The sequence below is a fragment of the Malus sylvestris genome, chromosome 12 (genome assembly GCF_916048215.2).
Source record: "Malus sylvestris chromosome 12, drMalSylv7.2, whole genome shotgun sequence".
Classification (NCBI taxonomy): Eukaryota; Viridiplantae; Streptophyta; class Magnoliopsida; order Rosales; family Rosaceae; genus Malus; species Malus sylvestris.
The window spans coordinates 19,341,271-19,364,232 of record NC_062271.1 but is presented as its reverse complement, the minus strand read 5'-3'; the positions used below and the strand labels follow the sequence as shown (position 1 = coordinate 19,364,232).

General features: G+C 36.4%; 3 protein-coding genes across 6 annotated transcripts; 2 read left to right on the top strand and 1 right to left on the bottom strand.

The window, feature by feature from the left end:
* Positions 1 to 6,428: 6,428 nt before the first annotated feature.
* Positions 6,429 to 8,175, top strand: LOC126591893 (uncharacterized). The gene is made up of 4 exons (XM_050257604.1): positions 6,429 to 6,585; positions 6,661 to 6,778; positions 6,969 to 7,381; positions 7,570 to 8,175. Exons 1-4 carry the CDS (start codon positions 6,548 to 6,550, stop codon positions 7,622 to 7,624), a joined length of 624 nt encoding a protein of 207 aa, XP_050113561.1. The 5' UTR covers positions 6,429 to 6,547; the 3' UTR covers positions 7,625 to 8,175.
* Positions 8,176 to 14,273: 6,098 nt separating this feature from the next.
* On the top strand, positions 14,274 to 16,737 carry LOC126592957 (probable protein phosphatase 2C 38). Its single transcript, XM_050258776.1, has 4 exons — positions 14,274 to 15,214; positions 15,375 to 15,742; positions 15,827 to 16,063; positions 16,298 to 16,737. The coding sequence occupies exons 1-4, from the start codon at positions 14,746 to 14,748 to the stop codon at positions 16,505 to 16,507; spliced, it is 1,284 nt and encodes a 427-aa protein (XP_050114733.1). The 5' UTR covers positions 14,274 to 14,745; the 3' UTR covers positions 16,508 to 16,737.
* A 1,818-nt stretch (positions 16,738 to 18,555) lies between these two features.
* On the bottom strand, positions 18,556 to 21,620 carry LOC126592958 (protein MODIFIER OF SNC1 11-like). Of its 4 annotated transcripts, none has more exons than XR_007612844.1 (6): positions 21,136 to 21,620; positions 20,659 to 20,739; positions 20,411 to 20,551; positions 20,191 to 20,251; positions 19,976 to 20,064; positions 18,556 to 19,858 (listed from the first exon to the last, which is right to left on the bottom strand). XR_007612844.1 is itself a non-coding variant. In XM_050258778.1 (6 exons), the coding sequence occupies exons 1-5, from the start codon at positions 21,468 to 21,470 to the stop codon at positions 20,029 to 20,031; spliced, it is 654 nt and encodes a 217-aa protein (XP_050114735.1). In that variant the 5' UTR covers positions 21,471 to 21,620; the 3' UTR covers positions 18,556 to 19,858; positions 20,007 to 20,028. The 4 variants fall into 4 exon arrangements, 2 of the variants coding, with proteins under 2 accessions (XP_050114735.1, XP_050114734.1); XR_007612843.1 differs by having other exon boundaries at positions 19,976 to 20,067; positions 21,136 to 21,619; XM_050258778.1 differs by having other exon boundaries at positions 20,007 to 20,064.
* Between the last annotated feature and the right edge of the window lie 1,342 nt (positions 21,621 to 22,962).

Genomic DNA, 22,962 nt, shown 5'->3' with positions numbered 1-22,962 from the left:
GTGAGATTCCGTGAGATTTAGGTCTTAAATCAGGTATGGGAATGTTCTACAAGTTGAGAGCTTTAATTTGGCACTAATTTCATGAATTTTGGATGAAAATCGACGGAGATATAAGGTTTAGAAAAATTACCCAGTTTTCGACGCCGGCAACGGTCGCCGGAGGTTAGAGGTAAAGGATGATGGAATATTACGTCAACGGCATTAGTTAACTTTAATGGATTTTATTACTATTTAACGGAATATTCCTAACGGCGTCACTGTTGCCGTTGGTGTGCAAGGGCCGTGCCTTGGGCGGTGCGTGGGTGGTCGGAAAATTTTTCTAAAAATATGGGGATGTTCATGGAGTTGTGTAGATCACGTTGGTATTTTCAAACACCCCATTTGAGCATTGTATGATAAGTTATTAGCTAGTTTTATCTGTGTGCTTTAAATAACGTTTTTATAGTTAATTCGCATATAGGTGAGACTTATCCCAAGGACGAGCGTGTTCAAGGGTGACTCGAGGGCTACGACCCTTCGACATACCAGTGAGTGGGCTTTTGGTTTTTAGTATATAATTATATATTTAATATTTTCCCAGAAAATATGTTTAAATGAGATTATGCCTTGAATGCCATGCATATAAGTTTATAATTCGTATATGAATTGGTATGTGATGCATTATATATAATTGTAGTGATGTGGACACTCATGTAAGCTCAGGTAAGTTATGTTTGGTTATGTGAATTATCGATGATGTGATATGTGATTGAATAACGTTGAGCTCATACAACTGCACCTAAGATGATTGTGATTTAGCCAGAGATATGGCACATACCTATTTATAATGTCACCTCCCGCACCATATACTCATATTGGATCAATTTAGGTGCACAGTATTGTCGTATAGACCTTCACTATGGTTCCGACTCGTAGGTGACTAACGATTTATCGTCCAGTTATTATGTAAGGGTAGTATTGAGCATAATTATATTACACCCAGCATTGTCGTACAAACATTTTCATTTGGTTCCGACTCTTGTGCAGTATAGTGCCGTATAGGTCATTGTAGTGACTTCGGCTAGATTTACTTTTGAGTTATGAATTCAGCCGTACAGACTACCACAGGGGTTCCAGCTAATATGTTATATTTCTATGAAGTTATTCTCACCTGAATTACTTACTCTGTTATACCTTGACATGGCATATATATGAATATAATTATGTGAAGCATGATTTGAATTGATATATTTACATATATATTTATGTATATGCTTATATTCTGATTCTGGAAAAAATTATACATGTTTTACTGCGAGGGGTTAGAAATGTTGATAAATGAAATGGTTTTGTAAAACATTTATTTTTGCCCACTCACGTTTTCTATTTTGTACCACTTCAGGTTTTAGGTAAGCTTGATGTTGCTGGGTTCGAGGATTTCGGCGATTCTGACATATCAAAATAATTGTATGACATCTTATGGTACTGTGTAACTAGTACTTGTCCTACTGGACTGCACCTAGACTTGTTATGCTCTGATTAGGAGTATTTACATTTGTATCTTACTCCTAACACTTCCTGTTTACTAGTGCACTTTGGTAGTTTCGATTTTTAATTATTCATATTTTTCTTATCCTTATTGCTTCCGCACTGTGCACATGGCTACATCACCCTCACGTGACGGCCAGCATGCCTTGATCTCGGTCGGGATGTGTCAATTAGTACAACCCAATTGAAAATTTTAATCATAATAAAATTAAAGTTCAAACAAAATTGTATGTCAAAATGCCTTACGACATTAATACAACTAGAAAATATAAATTGTTCATACAATTCAACATAAAATTTTTGGTGTTTCAAGTCACTACTGACAATCGTCCTACCCTTTTCCTTTCCCTTTCTTTTTGGACACTTACTTTACGAAGGTTTAAGAGATCTTTGAGCTTGTTAACGGACATGAGAAGGCATTGGAGCTTGAGATGACGATACTTGTGAAGACCTTGGATATTTTGAAGGTGAAACCGATGGATGAGAAGTCATTGACGAATGTGAACTAGAAACTTGAAATTGTCTTGGAGCTTGTTGTTGTTGTTAGGACTCTTTATTTGGACTCTCACATTTTATGATAAGATTTGGATAACTTTAAAGTTTAATTAATTAAGAGTCAAGTTCAAGAAGAACTAAGATCCTTTAAAGTAGGACATAAGGTCATACGTGCTAGAGTAGTGGGTGATCCAACTACTTGGTATTCAGAAATACGTGGGCATTATCAAATCCCTTGATAGCAGGGATTGCTTGAAGGTGTTGCCCGTACAAGGAGATTCCCTGCTCACCGAAGACTAACGTTCCATAAAGTATCGTTTGGTATACAGACAGGACGGGACGGAACAAAATGGAACGGGATGGGACGGGACATGACAGAACGAAATGGAGAGGGAGCAAAGATGTCCTCGGATGGAAACAAGGAGGAAGAAAAAGAAGACGAAGATGTTGTAATTTTGTATTCTACGGATGTGAAATAAGTCGTTCCAGGAGGGTGAGGTGGAACGAAAATTTACCCAAAATTCATCCCCTGAAACAACGCGTTCCACCCGTTTTAGGCGCACCAAACGTGGGACAGAACTCCTCGTCCCATTCCGTTCTGTTCCGTCCCATGTACCAAACGGTACCTAAGCAATCTCAGACTCTCAATTCACTCCAATTGCTCTAAGTTGAGGCTGATACGCTATAATAGTATAGTTAGACAATTGAGCTCTTATGTGTAGTCCAACTCATCTAATGCTACATCAGTTCTACTAGAGTATATAGTTGTGATTTCAATTTGTGATGGATTGTTATCCTTCTCTAAATAATTATTTCTTATTCTAAATTGAAAATATAAACAAGCTAAGGGACATAAAAGGTGCCAAACCCAGGTCCCACTCAAAATAATTGGACTGGTCCAGTTAATGATAATGAGTGTGGTTAAAGTTTTTGCATTCCTAATATGTGTGTGTGTACAGACAGAGAGAAAGACAGAGAGAGAGAGAGAGTTCAAACCTTCAGTAGGGAAATGAAGTTTGGTAAAAGCAGAAGTACTGATGGCGCATGATCAAATACTTAAAAGAATTGCTTAGTCATTTCTTTGAGTGCAAACCAAGCTAATTAGTTTTCAAAACTTTAAAACAAAAATGATTTGCTATGAATAGTATATGATATACAATGATTTCAATTTTCACACCGAAGTATCATTTAATATTATGGTTTTAAGTCTAAATTTTTTGAATGCCGAGAAATCTTTAGTTGTATAGCCAGGTTAGCCATCATAGTATTCAAGTTGAAGTGCATAGATTTGTCCCGGACCACCCTCCTACAACTAGATTAAAGACAACAGCGGACAAATACTAATTTATTCATCCATCTCTAACAGTAATATACGGAGAAAGTCCAAATTTCGTTACAAAACTTGAAATGCGTTTTTGGACTGGTAAACGACCTCGGCTTGGATGGCTAAAATCCATCGTGCATCATGGCATGCGATGACTATTGCTCATGGCGTTTACTTTCCGAAAGGGTATTGTGGGCCTTATTTGGAGCTCAGCTGACAAATACACAAATACCAATTACTTCATTTTTCCATATTAAAACGTTGATTGGTTAAACGTTTTATTAGGGATTAATTAATTAATTTTTAAACTTTCATTTCAAACAATTGTGGCTGTTTGAATTTGAATCAAACAGTGAAACGCCATCCTACTGCTTATATATTTCTAACCTTGCATCAAACACGTCAATTTGCATACTCATTCATACATATTTCCTGACAGAGAAACACACAAAAGTTAGCCAAAATCAAAGTTTTGCTTACACTTTGATCATAGATAGTTGAATCCTGATGGAGCAGACGCCAAAAGAACTACAAGCAGTGAGTAAAAGCAAAATTCTGTTTCAAAGACATTGCAAATCCGCAAGCCTCAATCTGCAAAATCCGTTAGTTTATTGCATTTTGTAATTTTATTCTTTGTGATTATATACTTATCTATTTCGTAAGTATAAGTACATATATTAGAAATTATCCATTAATTTAATTGATTCTAATTGTTGTTCCGCCAACAATATATTGTTGTAAAGAAAAATTACACCAAACATACACAACTAATGATGATTATAGAGGTGACTTGGCCACTTTATGCTTTCAAAATTATTCCGGTAACATACGCTGCAAACCTCTACTTCGTCTAGTTGTAATTTATTCCTAAGCCTCTACTTCGTTGGAACAGGTTATGAGTTTTAATTCTCATAAATAGAACAGTTGGTAATGAGAAAAAAAATTCATTTTTCCCAAAATTATGAATAAATATAAATACTAACTAACAGAAGCAGTTGTCAACTTTACATGGATTTCTACATGGAAAGGGATCTGGATCCCTTCCACTTAATCCACCAAATTCACAAATTCGGACCTTTAAAATTTGATCTAACGATTAAAGTTATTATAACTTTTAAAGTGGGTTCCTATTTGTAACCGTTAGATCAAATTTCAAGAATCTATATTTGTGAATTGAATGAATTAGGTGGAAGGGATCCGGAGGATTCCTTTCCTTTCTACATTTGGAAAAACAAGTTAGGAATTTGATAGAATAAAAATTAAGAAAAGAGGTGGGTGTCTTAAATATTTATCAAAGATGTTGGTCCATCACAGCATGTGAGTACGCCTTACTAATTATGTCTGCAATATATGTTGCTGAATGACACGTGGATACTCAAGGATCTGTTACGAGGCATGAACTTGCATAAATCGAGCCCATCGGCACGTAACGTCTCAATTTAATCACATAATCTCAAATCATGCGATAAAAACTTACATATAACTTTATTTTATTAAAATAAGATGTCATGACAGCAGTGAATCTGTTCTATTTAAATCATTATCCGACGCTCCCTGTGGAGAGAAAAACAAACAAACGAACAAGAGTCCAATTCCGAACTGTGCATGACAGATGATGAGAACAAAATCATAAGCAAGATGGAGGAGGAGGAGCAAGACAATTAAGTGAGATGAGATCACGTGACAGTAACAGCCAGATTTCTGCATGAAAAAAATTAAAATCGATGATAGCGATGCATTTCAAATTTCACTGCCTATATTCATGTATCTGTAATATTGGTGGAACTACATGGGTCTAATTCCTCACATATCCGATACTTTAAATGGTCTTAAATTCTCTGCATTAGAGAACTAAAACCGTTTTTTTTTATAAAGAAAATTCTAACAAGCCTTGGTTATGATTTAACCTGCATAAACAAGGTCTTTCAAATCAAACCATCCCTAAACACTTTATGGAACTTCTTGTTTCCTATGAGAGATTTTTTAGTATACCGGGAATATGACCTGATACATTAAGTGTAATAATACAATTAGTTGGAAACTAAAAAAAAATTCTAACCAATTATATTATGATACTTGATGTACTGAACTGTGCTCCTAGTAAAAAATTTCTCGTTGCCTAGAACAAGAATCAAAATTATTTTGGTTTCTGACTTTTCTTTTGTTTACCGACACATGGATAATAGAGTTAGAGAAAATTGGAGCATTGGTCTTGGACTTTGGTTCAATTGGAGCTATTGTCCTTGAACTGAAAGCCAATGAGTATTTATTCTTGAAATTGTTACAATGTGGAAGATTGGTCCTTTTTGAATAACACCGAGAGAAATTTTGTTCAAAACAAAGGTTTAAAGGGGTAAAAAAAAATGCAACAATTGTATTGGAGTTACCTAAAGGACCATTGTTATATGTACATTGTAATAAGTTTAGGAACAAATAATCACGATTTTTAGTTGAGAGACCAATACTCCAATTAGACTCAAGCTCAAGAACCATTGCTCCAATTCAGTCTTAAACTTATTTCGAGTTTTGATTTCTTTTGCTATTTTCTAACGCATACGGGATAAAAAGCATGTGAGTATCATGATACTTTCGGTAATCCAATCCAATACCTGAACAACCAGCGATTAAAGGGATCTCGTGACCAATTCTTCTCGAGTTCTGATTGTACAAGTTTTTTGTGTTTAGAAGTACAGCCTACTAAAATGTATGGAGTGAGGACCAAGACAACAAAATAAATGAAACCGAAGAGGAAACACCACAAAATAAAACATTGGGTGAGGGGCATAAATAACAGATGTCACACTTTGGGCAGATGATCACAGTTACCAACCTATTTATATGGGAGGTAGATTGTCTGCCCTCCTATTTGAATGCAATTTCTATCGTTTTCTATTTTGTACAATCACAGTTAAGTCACATCAATATTTTATATTAATTTTTTTTTATAAAAATAATAAAACAAAAAAAATAAGAATAGAAAATGTTGACGTGGTTTAACCGTGATCGCATAAATAGAAAGAGATAAAAATGGCATCTAAACAGGAGGGCCCACAATCAACCTCCACTTACAAGAGCCATAGTCTCTCCTTTAAATGTATGTCGCCCACCTGGTCCAAAGCTCTCAGTCATTGGTTTTCTAAACACTGACAATCAAGCAGCTGTGTTCCTGCTGAAGTGTGTATTCTCCACCTAAAAATAACAATGACAGCTACTACTGGCATGGAAGATGAAAAATGGAGGTGGGTTTCTCTATCTCTCTCTCTCTCTCTCTCTCTCATCAAAATTGACAATGTTGGATATGGGTTTTATCTCAGTGACAAGATGGAAGGAGATGGTGGTTTGAGGACTTTGGAGTGCCTCAGAGGGAGACTGCTGGCGGAGAGGCAAGCTTCAAGGGTTGCAAAAGAGGATGCAGAACTAATTGGCAAGAAGGTAAATGTATTCAAATTTCGATTACGGATTAGTAAACATCGATCCATAATTGTTATTCTTTTCAATAACACTAACTGGTAAGTTAAAACTTTAGTGTAAATATATTAGGAACGCAAAAGAGCTAACCAGTTATATAAATTCACATATCTGTATGTTGTCATTCACATTGTAATGTTTCAAATGTTAACAGTTAATAGAACTACAGAAGCAGCTCAAAGAAGAGATCAAACTAAAGGAAAAAGCAGAAAAGAAGCTCAATTGTTTGAAGAAAAAGCTTGAATCTTTGAATAATTCCTCCAAAAATAGTGAAAAATCTTATACACAATCCACTACCACTTCATCAGGATCCAATCATCCAGAAACCCATGAAGCCAAATCCAAAGTTGCAGAGTCAGAAATCCCAGAGAAATCAAGACAAAATGCAGCAGACTCCACCACATCTGAGCAAAGCCATGAAAGCACTTTCACTGATGAAAACACTTCTTCTCAAAGCACTTCTGGTTCCAGTTCTAGTTCCAGCATAGAATGTTCTTCTTCCCCAAAAGGGTTCTGCCACAACCCAAGTCATAAATCTGAAGATCCAAAGATTGAAGATAGTAATAGGTATGTAAGTCCAGTTAACCTGACCAGTTCTATCAGGTTTAGTGTCTGTACTTAGCGTAGCGATTTTGGCACTCAGCTTTTAACCATCTGCACTGTAAAATCACTAGTGTTTAGAAATAATCTTTGACATTCCATGTTGGGATTTTCTTATTAAGCTAACTAGAACAAAATTTGAAATTTTTTTTCAGTTGTTCAACCTTAACAGAGATTGAAAATGGTGACTTGGGGGGGTTATTATGTTGATAACACACTTGCATTAGTACCTGTGAATATGCCTGCCACCTGTCACACCAGCACTGAATTGAAGCCAGTTGGTGAAAATCTTAGGCAAGTTCTTGATGCCCTAAGGAACACCAGAGAAAATCTTCAAAGATCAATGGAGGATTTGGTCCGTTTGATCACCAATCTCAAACATGCAAATAGTGATCATTAATGCTCATGTGACATACTATGGAGATGAAATAATTAGTACTAGTTATTCTTATCGTTTGAATGGGATCAAATGGCTCAAAATATCGGAGTATGAAGTATTTAAGCGTGCTGAAGAAAAAGTTGATAAATTACTAGTCATATGTATTTTTGGATGGATTAATATCTGTGGATGTGGGTAATAAAGTTGTTACATGTGGTACATTCACTCATAGAGGGCATGTGAATTGTGGGGTTTGTTGCAACATTGATGCTCTGATTTGGACCCCGACTTCTTGGCCACATTCTTCTTTTGGTTTTCTCTACTTTATATTGTAGCAATCTCTTGAGTGGAATTGAATTTTAGCAGGTGGTTGGCTCTGGCAGCTTGATTCTTGTGACCTGTATATTAAAGATTTTTTTGTTGGGACTTGGCCAAAATCTCTCGACACTTGTAGCTGTGATATTTGCGCTCGAAACTTTTTATCATTCGTCTTAGGGCTGGTTTGGTATTGCTGTGCTTTGAAAAAAAGCTGCTGTGAGAATAAGCGGCTGTGCTGTGAGAATAAGCGGCTGTGAAATAAAGCCAGTAGAGTGTTTGGTAAACTTTTTTGTGAAAGTGCTTTTGGAAAAAAAAGCAGGATGATAGTGTGTCTTTTCATTAAAGGAGCACTGTAGCTCCGTGTGCTTTGAAAAAAACTGGCTTTTTTTCAAAGCAGCAAATAGCAGCTTCAGCTTTTCCTTTGATTTTCAGCTTATTCTCACAGCAGCTTCCAAAATAAGCCCTTTTTTTTCAGTTTACCAAACACAAAAATGACCCTCAGCTTTTTTTCACAGTGGCTTTTTTTAAAATCACCTCAATCCCAAACGGGGCCTTAAACTTAGACCCGGCTTCTCTGCCCTGCTGCTTTCTATACACTCACATCTTCTTCTATTTTGTGCGGTCATGGTTAAGCCATGTCAACATTTTATATTGATTTTTTTATAGAGATAATAAGACAAAAAGTAATAGTAATATAAAATGTTGACGTGGCTTAACCGTGACTGTACAAATAAGAGGGGATGAGAGTGTATAAGAAGTGAGAGGGCAGAGAAACCAGGTCCCTTAAACTTTCACTTTTCGAAGCCACTCAACAAAACTTAATTGATTATAGAAAATGATTTCCGCACTCTCGTTCTCTCTTTTTACACTTCTTTCTTCGTGTATGTTCTCTAATTTTTCTTTAATTTATTCATTTCAATAACTACGGAAAAAAAAAAGTACAATTAAAAGAAGAAAAAAAGTGCGGAAATCATTTTCTATCAACGCATGATTCTTTCTCTGCATGTTAGTTTTCACGAATGAAATAAATCTCAACCGTTCTTTATGGTCTTAATAGTTAGGAGAACAAAGCTCCTCTATTGACAGTTAAGCTTGGGCCCTGTGCTAAGATCTGTGCATGGAGTGAAAAATGGCCATAAAAGAACAAAGGGATTGGTATACCCCAGACATGGATCCTCTCCTCTTCAGTGTTGCTTGCAGTCGAGTCAGTGCTTTGGATTGACATGCAGCCCATCACATGATCAAGAATGCACACATGCAATGCAATAAAATGGAATTTTAAATTTTAGATGTACAAGTTATTCTTTTTTTTTTTTCGAAAAATAATATATTGAATCCAACAATTGGGACTCTTGCACAATTAAAAATAAATTTAAAAAAAAAAACTAACGAAAAGTCCCTAAAAATTTTAGTTTTAATAAAAATGACAAAATAAATGTGTAAGTGAATAGTACCAGAAATGACTTTTCAAGGTAAAAATGTCCTTAACGTTAAAAGTGAACAGTACAAAAAATGTTTCATTAAGATTCCCTTAAAAAAAGGCATAAACGTGCACAAAGCTAGTAATAATATAAAATGTAAACTTCTGATTTTCTATAAACAAGAATATAAGAGCCCGTTTAATAAATATTTCGTGTTTAATTTTTTATTATAAACGATATTATTACTTTAAGTTAGAATACTGGAAGGAGAAAATATTTGTATACAAAATACAACAAATTGAAGAGTAACACCCTATATACAAGACAATTTACCACTTAATTTTCATGTTTCGTTTTTTTTTTTTTTTTTTTTTGTTGAGAAAAAAGGGGAATACAAGGAGAAAAAGAGGGATGGCCAAAGATGGAGGAAGGGTGGTGGAAACTGGACCAACGTACACGGAAGAGTTACAAAGTGACAAATTTAAAAATGAAAATAAATTGTAGCAAGTTTTCTATTTTAGTTTTTGTTTTATATTTCCACCTTCAGGTCTCGTTCTCTTATTTTTGTGTTGGGCTCAACATGCCACTGGCCTAATGACAATACAATTCAATCAAAATGTGACACGTGGTAAGATTTACTATGATTTCTTAGTTATAATTTTCCTTTTAATGCTTTCATAATTACATAAAAATTGAAAATCTATTATAAAGATAAATAAAAGTAAAAAGAGACTCCAATCACCCAACTGAGTACTCCTCCACCTGAGAATTCACCCCTCCCTCGTGGGAGCGGATGTCAGTATCATTTGACTAAGCTTTGAGGGATAATGCTATAGCACTATATTTTCCATTCTCATGGATTTTCCTATCCTGGTTAGCACAATTCTTTGAAAAATAAAGGAGAAGTTTTTTGTGTTTGCAGAAAATGGTTCACCACCAGCGGAAAAGAAAAAAAAAACAAGAGAAAACGAATCTAGGTTCAATCGTATGTAGTCTTTTTAAGCCCAAAGTCTATACAATTCCCCTTAATCTGTTGAGAGAAAATACTGAGTGATGAGATAGATTTCAATTCTTTGAATACAAGGGAGATTTAATACATAAACTGGAGGAATGGGATGAAAGTAACAAGCATCCCTTAATTAGGAAACTGATCAATCCACTTAGTACTACGGTCTAATAGTATTCTTCTTCACTTATGAGTGAAAGGTCTTAGATTTGATTATTGCCAAAAGTGAATTTGAACCACATTACTGTTAGCTCATTAGTTAAGTTCACTCATTCTTCCTTAGTGTAGATAATATCGTTTGTTAAAAAATATAAAAAATATAAAAAAAAAAACTTTTGGAAGCCCTTGGACCGAACAAACTTAGACCTAGTTTGGGAGTGAGGTGCTTAAAAAAAAAGCACCCATGAAAAAAAGCTGTGAGGGTTTTAGGTGTTTGGTAAACTGAAAAAAAAGAAGGCTTATTTTGGAAGCTGTTGTGAGAATAAGCTGAAATCAAAGGAAAAAGCTGAAGCTGCTATTTGTAGTTTTGGAAAACTGGTTTTTTTTCAAAGCACTCGAAGCTACAGTGCTTCTTTAATGAAAAGACCCACTATTAGACTGCTTTTTTTTTCCAAAAGCACTTTTACAAAAAAGTTTACCAAACACTCTGCTGATTTATTTCACAGCCGCTTATTCTCACAGCACAGCCGCTTATTCTCACAGCAGCTTTTTTTCAAAGCACAGCAATACCAAACCAGCCCTTAAGCCCTTCTTTCAGGCCCATTGCTTTGGCAAATGTACCGTTGATTATTTACGCGTATTGAAGGCTCCCGCTCCCACAATCTGACCATCACAATTTTTTTAGAACAGAACCCACCGCCGCCCGAAATCTTGAGGTATTAAATATCGATGATATCGGAAATATTGGTAGTCCAAAAATACGGAAATTTCGATGGAAATATCGGGATATTATCGATATCGATAAAAATTAAATAAAAACCACCGAAATTGTAAGAAAAACTTGGAAATTTTTATTGAAACTTTGCAGGATGTTTATTTAGTCAATTATCTATTAGTTTATCACAAAAAATTGGAAGGAAATGCATTGCATGATAGATATAACTTATTTAAGTTGATTATATAACGAGCTGGCAAATATTGTGAGTGTAAAAAATATGTAGTAATTAATGAAAGAAGTTTAAACACTTTAAACCCACCATAATCATTTATATATAATGAATTAGTACAATATTTTATACTTTATACATTGCATGGTAAGATTAAGATTCATGAGTGACTTAGCAAGGTCTAAAATATCGATGATATCGGAAATATCGGTAGTCCAAAAACACGGAAATTTCGATGGAAATATCGGGATATTATAGATATTTTAGACCATGATCTTGATAAAAATTTTAGGTGGACTATTTAAAAAATAAAAAAATAAACAAAAAAATATGGATGATCTCGATTTTGATGTTCCAAGCTGGTGAGCATGCTTGACTGCAGTCATGGGCAGTGTGAAATTCCTCATAACCTCTCTAAGTCAGGAAGGGGTGGATAATCGTAGCTTGTTACCAATTGTCCCAATATTTTTTTATTTTTTTTAACTATAAAAATAAAATTTGATATTTTCCATTGGAAACGATCTTATTAGTCCACGGAAAGTAACCAATAGCCAAACTCCACCTACTCTGATAAATTAAAGTTAATATAAAACGTGACTTAATCTTTCAATCAGATGATAGGTGCTAAGCATTTGGGTTTTTTTGCCACATATGGTTGAACCAGATTTGTGATATATGAAATTATTGTAACAAAACTCGAAATGGGTAGACCCAGCCATTATTGGACGGCAACCGTAGTGGTTAGGCGGTGGCTTTATCTAAGGCGGTCGACACTAAAATAAGAGTGAAGTCAAAGTGACAATCTATTTAAATTATTAGATTATAAACGAGAGATTTTTAGGGTGTCGGAAACACTATTCGGTAAATCAAATATCATAATACAAGTGGTTGGATACTTGGAAAAAAAAAAAAAATTTAAGCACTTAATCATAGGACACTTGACGTACCAAACACTGAAAAATTTGTCATACCTTGGGCTTTAATCTTCTTCGTGATGCCAAAGAAAATGGACCCATTATTTTTTGCTTGAGATTGAGAACATGCAACAAAAATTCGGATACGCACGCATACATTGCATTCAACTTCGCCTTCTCAGTTTTTTGTATAGGTAAAAATGTGTAGTTTTTATAGTTTTGATGGTTTTATTATAGTTTGATGCACTGGACAAAATGTAAAACTTATACTTGCCCTGTTTAGAGCATCCGTAAGTTGGGTTAGTTGATCATAATTTTGATGGTTTTATTATAGTTTGATGCATTGAACAAAATGTAAAACTTATACTTGCCCTGTTTAGAGCATCCGTAAGTTGGGTTAGTTGATCATAATTTTATAGTTAACATGGTGATTGGCATGATGAATAAGGATTTTTTCTTCACCTCAGTGCATCTCCCATACAAACTAACTCAACTTAGTTATATCATTTGTAATATAAGTAATTTAAAATAGTTTCTTGTAAAAAAAATGAAAACTTGGCCTTTTGAATTACTAGAACCTCTATATGCATGTATTTAGGGGCCTCCCCCATCCACAAAAAGGGTGTATATGCATCATATTTGGAGAATTTTTCATTGTGTCCGGAATAAAAGTAGTACATCATGAGTAATTATACAAGTGGAATGAAGTTTTATTATTCAAGTTGTTAATTTTTTTAACACAAATATCTCACTACTTATATAATAACACATACTATATCATCCAGTATTCCGAAGACACTGAAAAATTTGTTTCATCTTTGATGTGCCAACCTAGCTAGAGCATGGGATCATGGGCCATTGAGTTTTCTTTTCTTCTCTCATTACATCTATGAATACTGCCAACCAAGAACCACCCATCAAGAAACATATACACATCAATTCAAGTCAACTGACCCCATAATACACAGCAACTTTTATCAATTACAAAATATTCAATCTCTCCCTTTAGAAGAAAGATTAGAATTAGAAGTTGGAAAAGAACTATAGTGAAAGGGTATTTTTTACTCGAGCACTATATTAATTTAATTTAAATTTAAGGATATATATTCGAACTTAAATACATAAGAGAGAGCACATTGCCTTAATCATTTCTAAATCAACTAGTGATAAAGTAGATTAAGCATCGCCTGGTTTGAAATCATTGCATGCTTAACTCATTAATGATGATTAGGTTCTTGTCACAAATTCATTGCCTTAAGCCAGTATAAATTTGTGTTTGAAATTAGACCATGACTCTTTGGGCTCGTTTGAAAACGCTTTTAAAATGTCTGAAAGCATTTTTGGAACCAATTTTTAGTAAAAATGCAAGTTTAGAACCTAAACATATTTTCTTTAAAAATGCTTTCAATTATTTTAAAATCATTTCCAAACGAGTCCTTAATTGTTAGGTTTGATTGGTAAAAACTATCTGTTACTGAAAAAGATAGAGCTTGGATAATTGGATTTATTCAGCCTCACGAGAGTGCAAGATCCATTGAGGCAAAGGTCACAAATAACTACTTAAAAGTTAGGTGCTTCGACTAAACCAGAAATAACCCCACATTAAAATACCAAACGCGTTTAAACTTATGGTAATTATTTACGCGTATCCACAGTTTATCTTAAAATGTACCTATTGCCCAAAATGTTGGCTAAAGTTTTGGGTTACTTCCTAATAAAAGGTCACACAGAACTGAAAACCTCCACCGTGGAATTGGAAGGTCTCTTACAAACCCAAAATAAACATCAAAAAACAAGAAAAACAAACAATGTCAGAGCTTTGTATCTCAAAATCTCTTATTATTTCCCATCTTACATCTCATCTGACCACAATTTGAAGATCTTCTGCCAAAAAACTCCCAAACCCTTTTCTTATCCAGTGTTCCCTCTGATCACTCTGATCACAGACAAACCTCTGCAATTTCCAAATTTGTATGTGCTTTTACAGCTAAGTTTGCTCCTAAAAAATGGCACATATCGAAGAACCGGAAGTATTTAACCCTAATTCAAGATACACAGAACCAGCAGGCCTCCATATTCTCTGAACAAACATTTAAACTATTTGCCTTCTGGTCCCAAGACACATTTGTGACTTGTCTTTAGCCCCCCATACCCCTTTGGCATTTTTCTTAAATTTTGTTCATATGAATGGTGTCTGGTTTTGAAGGGTATAAGGATCTTGAGAATGGGGTTTCGGGTTTGGAACATAAACAGAAACTTGAGCTAGGGTTAAGTCTAATTCTTGCTCTTGTTGCTCTCGATATCGATTTGGTCAATTTTTCGATTTTGTTGTATGTTATAAAGTGGTTGCTTGGAAAAATGGTTAGGTCATGTTGGAGGCCATCTGCAGTGGATGATGGACCTCGACGTGGCGGGGAAGCCAGCGGCCAGGTTGATGGGTTGTTGTGGTACAAGGACTTTGGGCAGCATGCTTGGGGAAAATTCTCAATGGCTGCCGTTCAGGCCAATTCTGTTATCGAGGATCAAAGCCAGATCGAATCCGGTCCTTTGTGTACAACAAAATCCGGTCTGGGAACTTTCGTTGGAGTTTATGATGGACATGGAGGGCCTGAAGCTTCAAGATATGTCAATGAAAATCTCTTCCGCAATCTAAAAAGTATGTTCAAGTGTGTTCCTCTTTTTAATTTCCCTCATGACCCATCTTCTAGCTGTCTGCACTCCAAACTGAATATTTTAGTATTTTCTTTGCGCTTGTAGAGGCTAAAAGATGAACATTAAAATCACTAACCGGTTTCTAACACTAATTGGAAAAGCAGGGATTGCAGCTGAGCATCGATGCATGTCGGAAAACGTGATCAAGAAGGCGTACTTGGCGACGGAAGAGAGTTTTCTATCGGTGGTGAAGAAGCAGTGGCAAAGCAAGCCACAAATTGCATCTGCAGGAACATGTTGTTTGGTGGGGATAATATGCAATGGACTGCTTTACACGGCAAATGTTGGGGACTCTAGAGTGGTTCTGGGAAAACTAGAAAGGGAAACTAAAGAAGTCACGGCCATTCAATTATCTGCAGAGCACAATGCAAGCATAGAATCAGTGAGAGAGGAACTGCGGTCGTTGCATCCACACGATTCACAGATTGTCGTTTTAAGGCACCAAGTTTGGCGCGTGAAGGGCCTCATTCAGGTACCCGTCTTTCTTCTTTTAATCCAACAGTTGTCGTCCATGAGATTTGAGCTCGAGTACTAAAACTAAATCCTTACTTTGCAGGTTTCGAGATCAATTGGTGACGCATACTTAAAGAACGCCGAGTTCAACAGAGAGCCTCTACCTCTAAAATATAGGCTACCTGATCCTTTTCTCAAGCCAATTCTAATCCCGGAACCAGAAGTATCAGTAATTAAACTCCGACCGGAAGATCAGTTTCTCATATTTGCTTCTGATGGTCTGTGGGAGCATCTTAGCAACCAGGATGCCGTCGACATTGTCAACAATTACCCCCGCAAGGTCATTTTCCACCATCTGTATAACACTTTTTTTTGCGCACTTGTTTTCCCGAAAGTGATTTTCACACTGCTCTTTTCAAAGAATAATTAAAGGACCGAAACAATGAGACAAGTGCAGAGAAGAAACTGAGAGTAAAAAATCGAAAGAAAAAGAAGCGGAGAAAGGGCTAGATTCCACTGTATCATCACTTGCGCGATGAGCTTAATGGTGAACATTTTCTCCTTTGTTGTGCAGGGAATAGCAAGGAAGCTGATTGAAGCTGCACTACAAGCAGCAGCCAAGAAAAGGGAGGTGAGGTATACAGACTTGAGGATTATCGAACGCGGAGTACGACGGCATTTTCACGACGACATCACTGTGGTGGTGTTGTTTCTAAATCCAAGCCTGTTGAAAAATGGAAGCTCCCCCCGTAATTCTCAGTTTTCATTAAAACCCAGCTTCTAGTTTCTAGATCGGCGTTTTGCTATAATGCTATCCTGTTTTGGGAAATGGCAACCAAGTGCTTTTGCCCAAATATTTCTGTAACTCGGTTCCTTCTAGTATATTTGGGCGTAGCTAAGTGAGGCAAGAGTAGTATATGCCCCACTTTGTACCGAAGCTCAAATTTGTGTCCCGTTGTTTATATTAAGTTAGAATATCGCTCGAAAAAAACACTTTCGAGTCTTCTCATCATACTTCCCCATCTCGGATTTTAAAACCCCATAACCAATTACATGGGGTTATATGTAATCATATTCGTTGTTATGCTAAGGTGGATAACAAATTAAAAACCCCAATATGCACTTCAGCCTTCAGATTTGACACACTATTTGTCGGATTCGAAAAAATACGTGTTTTAGTAACTTTGATTTGACACTTTGAATTGTCAGATTTCCAACCGGCACAAAGGAGATATTTTTCATTGTGACCGGTACACGGAATGATACATCATGTGTTATTATATAAATTGTGGGATATGTATGTGTGTTAAAAAGTTAATAACTTAATAAATAAAATTTCTCATCACTTTTATTAAAACACGTAGTATATTACTTATATTTTCGTCATAATGAAAATTTTCTCGGCACAAAAAAGCTCAAATGACGCAAGAGATTAAAAACATTCACATTTACACTCATGATAGGTTCGTATTTCTAAAGAGGTGTGATATCCACACAACTCATTTTACTTCTCACACACCTTTTTAATTTTCGACCGTCGGATCAAATGAATTAAAGAAGATCAACGAACAAAAATTATCAAAAGATGTGTAAAAAATAAAATGGAATGTGTGTGGATAGTTCACCCCTAATAGTTCACCCCTTTCCAAATGGAAGTCTAGACAGACCAGATTCGAATTTCCAAATAAAAATCTAGACAGACGTAGGGAACCAGAAAAAGTATTTTATTTAGAGAAACTAGGAGCAATTTCATTAATAACTGGGGGCAACGTACAATATTTGGAAGGATTACAACAGCGCAACAAAGGAGGGTTCCGGCACCATCTAAAATCAAACCATGCAATCAGAGTGCAAATTTGAGATTTGAGACCAATAAAGGTATTTAAACGTTGGCGACAAATTTCAAGTCAATGTTTTATACATCACGTCCTGAGTTCGAGTCATGACCCAAATGATTACCACAATGATAGCCAATAAAAAGACTAAAATACCTCTATCAGTCTCGACCCCCACAATGGTAGACTGCAGTGATAAAGCCACCGGTTAGTCTCTTTTCTGTTTTTTTTCTTTTCTTTTTTGGTAAAATAAGGGGGTGGATCCTCCCAAAAACTGACTCAAAAAGTTATCATAGATAATTTGAGTCCTAAATACTCCCATATATCATCAAATAATCGAGTTCAAATCCAATTAGAAAAATTCTCAAAATAATAGTACCCAAGACTCATATTATATCTTCAGTTGGCAATGTTATCTACCATCATTTTCTTCTCCCAACAAACATGCACTCACTCACATCCGACTTGCGTTTCATTAGTCCTTTTTTTTTTAACAAAAAAAGAAAACCCAATAATTAAACTAACCTAAAACTATAATTGTTATTTAATAATCCCTGTGGAGACGACCTTGCGAAATCCGTTTATACTACAATAACCTTGTGATTCTTGCAAGTAAAATAGGAGATTTAAGCCCGTTCACATGAGTAGTAAAAATCCTATGCACAACCACCGGCTGAACAAGGAATCGGGTAATAATTTCGACACTCCTCTTTTCCCCTTCTGAACACCCCCCTCATCGTTTCCGCCCTTTGATTTGTTCACACTTCACAGGTTATAAGTTCGGTTTAGGGACGGAAACAATGACAGGAGAGTGCATGTGGAAGAAAGGGGCGAGCAGAAATCACTACACGTACGCAACTCCGACTAGATATCAGACAAAAAAACCTCCGACCAGATATCCGATAAAAAATAACTCAAACAGGCGTAAGCACCCATCAACACGAGACAATAACAGAGATATAAATTAGCAATTTGACAACTTAAAAGACGAAGAATGTAAACTAACATTTTATGATTCCCTCCAAAATTAAGTTAACAGGTCCTTCCGTCCACAATATGCTTAATACAAAACATGATTTTCCACATGAGGTGGATGTTTCTACATGTTTTTCCAATGGAACCTACCTATGCAAAATTTAAAAATTACACAGCAATAACCGACGGAGTATTAACGAGTTCAATCCGTTCCTGGTATCCTACCTGTAGAGTGCAGAACTCACACAGCAAGGCTTAAGAAAACCAACAACCACCTCCAAATTGTTTACTTGCCCCAAAATCATCGACCAAGAATATCAGAAATTCTAACACTACAATCTCAAGAAATCCTCTGTTCAGCAAATATGAATAACTAAGACATATTAAGATTTCCATCTAACAAAAGTTAGCTTCAGGTCAGTTATATCCTTCTTATACATGTTTTTCATGGCAGTGTTGGACAGCAGTACTTGGTAGGATTTGCCTATACACCTCAACTAATCTGATCCGACCCAGTGGCATTAAGAAATATGAACTAATAGAATCGGAACCAAGATGGTGAGAAGACAAAAAAAAAAACAAATAAAAAAAAACCACTTCACTTAAGCTAGCACACAAGTCAAAAAATTATACAGGTCCTGTAACAAACTAGATATCTAGCACCCTAACGAAACTCCATTATTGTAGCCATCTTCAACTGTGCATGAGCTCGACTCTTTTGATTCTTAATTAACATGTTTTTACCATTCAACACACCATCAAAAGTTTATAATTTGACCACCAATAACTAATATTACAAGGACCAATTGATTAGAAAACTAAGACCTAGACCCCACATTAACGGATTAAGTTGGTTATCAGCACAGGTACTAACAGCTCAGAAGGTGTAGACTTAGCAAACCAAACTCATACTACTGCTGTTCAACACTGCATCATGCTTATGCAAGCTAAACAATTACGAGATATTATCTTTGTGCCATACATCAATTGGATGAGTGACCACCCAAAAGTTGCCACTAAAGCATCCTCTAGTACTAAATTTCCCTAGGTTGTAAATACTGAATTTCTGACATTCTTGGTAAAATTGCAGGGTAGGTTAACACTAAGTAGGTAATTGTTGATTATTGAAAGCCTCACGAGGAAATCTGAGAAAGGAGCCCAAACCAAGCATGAAATAACCCCTACACCGCCAAATTGAGTTCAGCAACTTGTAGAAGATACCTATTGACCATTCGAAAAATACTCCACCTGATAATCCATGCAATCAGAGATATCTACGGGTACGGATGCCTCTGAGGGAACCACAAAATGTTAGAATCCTATACCTGCAAAAGAAACGGAAGTATAAGACAAACTGAAGCACCTCAAGTAACAAAATCATAAAGCACTTGTATGCCAAACAAGACGGGGAGCAGAATCGAAAGTAGATTAAAACTGGTTACCTATCTCCCAAATTTCATAAATTTAACTTACTACTAAGAAATGAAGCTTTTCTTCAAACCTCTCCACCAGCGCTGCCTGCTATGGCTGCCTTCTAATTTAAAAAATAAAAAATAAAAAACAATACAAACATCAGCTGCAAGAAGCAGAATGAAGAAGGGGAAAAAAATCATTCAAAATGTTTACTAAAAAAAAAATTAAATCAAGAGCTTCTTACCTGCTCAACATTACCCTTATCATTCACTTGAGTAAGAGAACCTTTTGAGGTGTTTGAAAACCTAGAAAGATAATATAAATGGTCTTATGAGAATTAAAACACGAAAAGAGAAACCTCAATGGAGAAAATAAAGAAAATATAACCGTCAGGGCTTCAGTAGCTACTAAAACATTTAACGATCTATTAAAATAATGCATAAATAGCTTGCGGCGCTAAATACCTGAGAGCCCTCGCCTTTCTTTTTTCTTCTTCCTGAGGATCAGTTTTAGCATCTGGTTTGGCATTAGGAGCAAACCGAGCAAGACGAGCCTTCTTCTTTGCATCCTCATCACCCACCAAAGCAGGGCCAGGAAGCCCAAACCTGATAACAAGAAAGAAATTAATGACAATCTTTATCACAAAACAAATAAATAACCCGACATTTGCTAAAATTCAAATTGAAGAATTCTGTAATGTAGGAAGGCAAACCTCTCTGCTCTAGCCTTCCTCTTCAAGTCCTCTGATTTTTTAGATGCTTCGGATCCGTGTGATGTAGAAACAGTACCAAACCTGACATAATATCAAACACCTCCTTTAGAAAGGCAATTCTTCTCAGCGGATAATATACGAATGTACTGTCACTACAACTAAATTAAGTCCAATCCTCATCTAATTCAAACAAATAAATTATATTTAGTGACGTTAAGATCCTAATTTAGATTTAATTTTAGTATATCATCCTTCAATTCGCTTTATCAGATAGTAATTAAACTATTTGCAACCTAATTAATAAAATCACAATCTATATTTTAATATCATGAACCAATATTTAACACTGCTTATAAGGGCCTATTTATGCATTCTGTGATTTTCTACTCTTTCAATAACCAAATATAAACAAAACCAGAAAGCGTAAAAAAAAACCCTAACCCTAGAAATTGACCCAAAAGAACAAATCCCAATTACCTCTCAGCGCGAGAGTTGCGTTTCTCTTTTTCTGTGAGCTGCACGGATATCCCAAACCGCTCGGCACGGCGCATCTTCTTCTCAATGGCGGTAGCCGGAGCAGCCGCGTCACCGGTGGCAGAGTCAGTCTTGGGATCCTCAGAGTCAGCCTTAGACCCGTTTACTTTGGAGTCAACCTCGGACGACGGAGGTGGATCGGAGGGAGTGTCAGCGGACGGATTATCGGGTCGATCTGAAATTGTGGCGGTGGGTGGGGCCGGGGAGGATTCTAGGGTTTTCTTTGGGGCTTCTAAGGTGGTGATGGGGTCGCTGGGCTTCTGTGTGTCGGTGGCCATTGGAGAATAGGAGGTCGGGGAATTGGAATCGGAGACTGCGTAAGAAGTGCGGCGAAGAAGGTTAGAGGGGGAGAGGGAGAGAGGGAGAGAGAGAAAGAGAGGGGTGTGTTAGGGTGTAGGTTAGGTTGTGAATGCGAAGAGTGAAAAGCGCAAACAAGACACGTGTGACGTTTTTTGGGGGATATTTTGCTTGTTTATTATTATGCCCCCGCGTCGGCGTGGTGCAACAAAAAATATCCCAGCGTGGTAAATTTAATTAGTCAAAGTCAAACAACTAAATTTATCTTCCTTGATTCCTCTTCAGAGCTTTAGTACCGTAGCCATGACTGTTATTTCCCAACTTGAAGTTTCCTCTTCCAGACATGCTAGAATTTCCACCAGCCCTAGAATCCCTGCTTGGGCTAACAAGTTTGCCAATCCCCTCCCTGGTCAACCCCCAGTTGTGGTTGAGGGTGCTCATGGTACCTTCACCTTGGAGACTGATGTTACTAGAATGTCCACTAGTCTTTACTCTAATATGAATGTTGAGTACATGGAGAGTCGAGTGTTCATGGGTAAGTTTATGGGCAAGCAATTAGATGCTAGGACCATAAAGTGGAAGCTAGGGTTAAATTCAGGTGCTAGAGTAAAGAATCCGTTCTATTTAGATCACTTTGGGCACATATGGTACGTTATTGAATTCACAGATGAGGAAAGTTTGAGTTTGCCTTAGATAATAGATCCCGGTATGTTTAGGGATATATCTTCCATATGAAGAGGTGGAATATTCATTTTCGAGATACATATATCATCTCTAATCTGAGGGTTTAGATTAAGATTCTTAGAGTCCCGGTTCAATATCGCGATATTAAGATTCTAGAGGTTATCACTCAACATGTGGCTAACTTTATCCGAGTGGATGAGACTACCCTCTCGGGTCTCAATGGCTTGTTTGTTAGAGTTCTTCTTGAAGTAGATCTGAGGTTTCCCTTGATGAGGATTTTAGTCGTAAATGATGAAGAAGAGTGCCCGTTGTTGCTGAGTTATGAGAAGCTCCTTGAAGTTTGTTTCTATTCCGGAAGAATGATGACTGACAAACACATTTGCCCTACTGACTACGATAATGATGGTTGTCTCCTAGTGCATAGAATATTTGAGGATGAACCTCTGGTGTGCCCTACTGATTTCCCAGTGAATGATGAAACCAAGAGTGAACTCCATGAGGGTGTCATGTTGTTATTCCTTCAACCCACTTTATTTAACGAAATAGGCTCTGCTGAGGGTGAAACAACGATGAGGGGTGAGAATGTCCAGTAGCAAAAGGAGGAAGAGGAAGGGTGGAACACGGTTCATGTAAGAATGAGTAAAAATGCTAATAGAGGCAAGAGCTCTGGTCGTAGAGATTACGTAAGTTATGAGAATGTTTTGAAAGGTAATAAAACTTGGGTGTCGAAGGCTGATCTTGTTTCTAAGTGGTGCCTGCAAGCAGATGGAGGGTCGAGAATTGGCAATT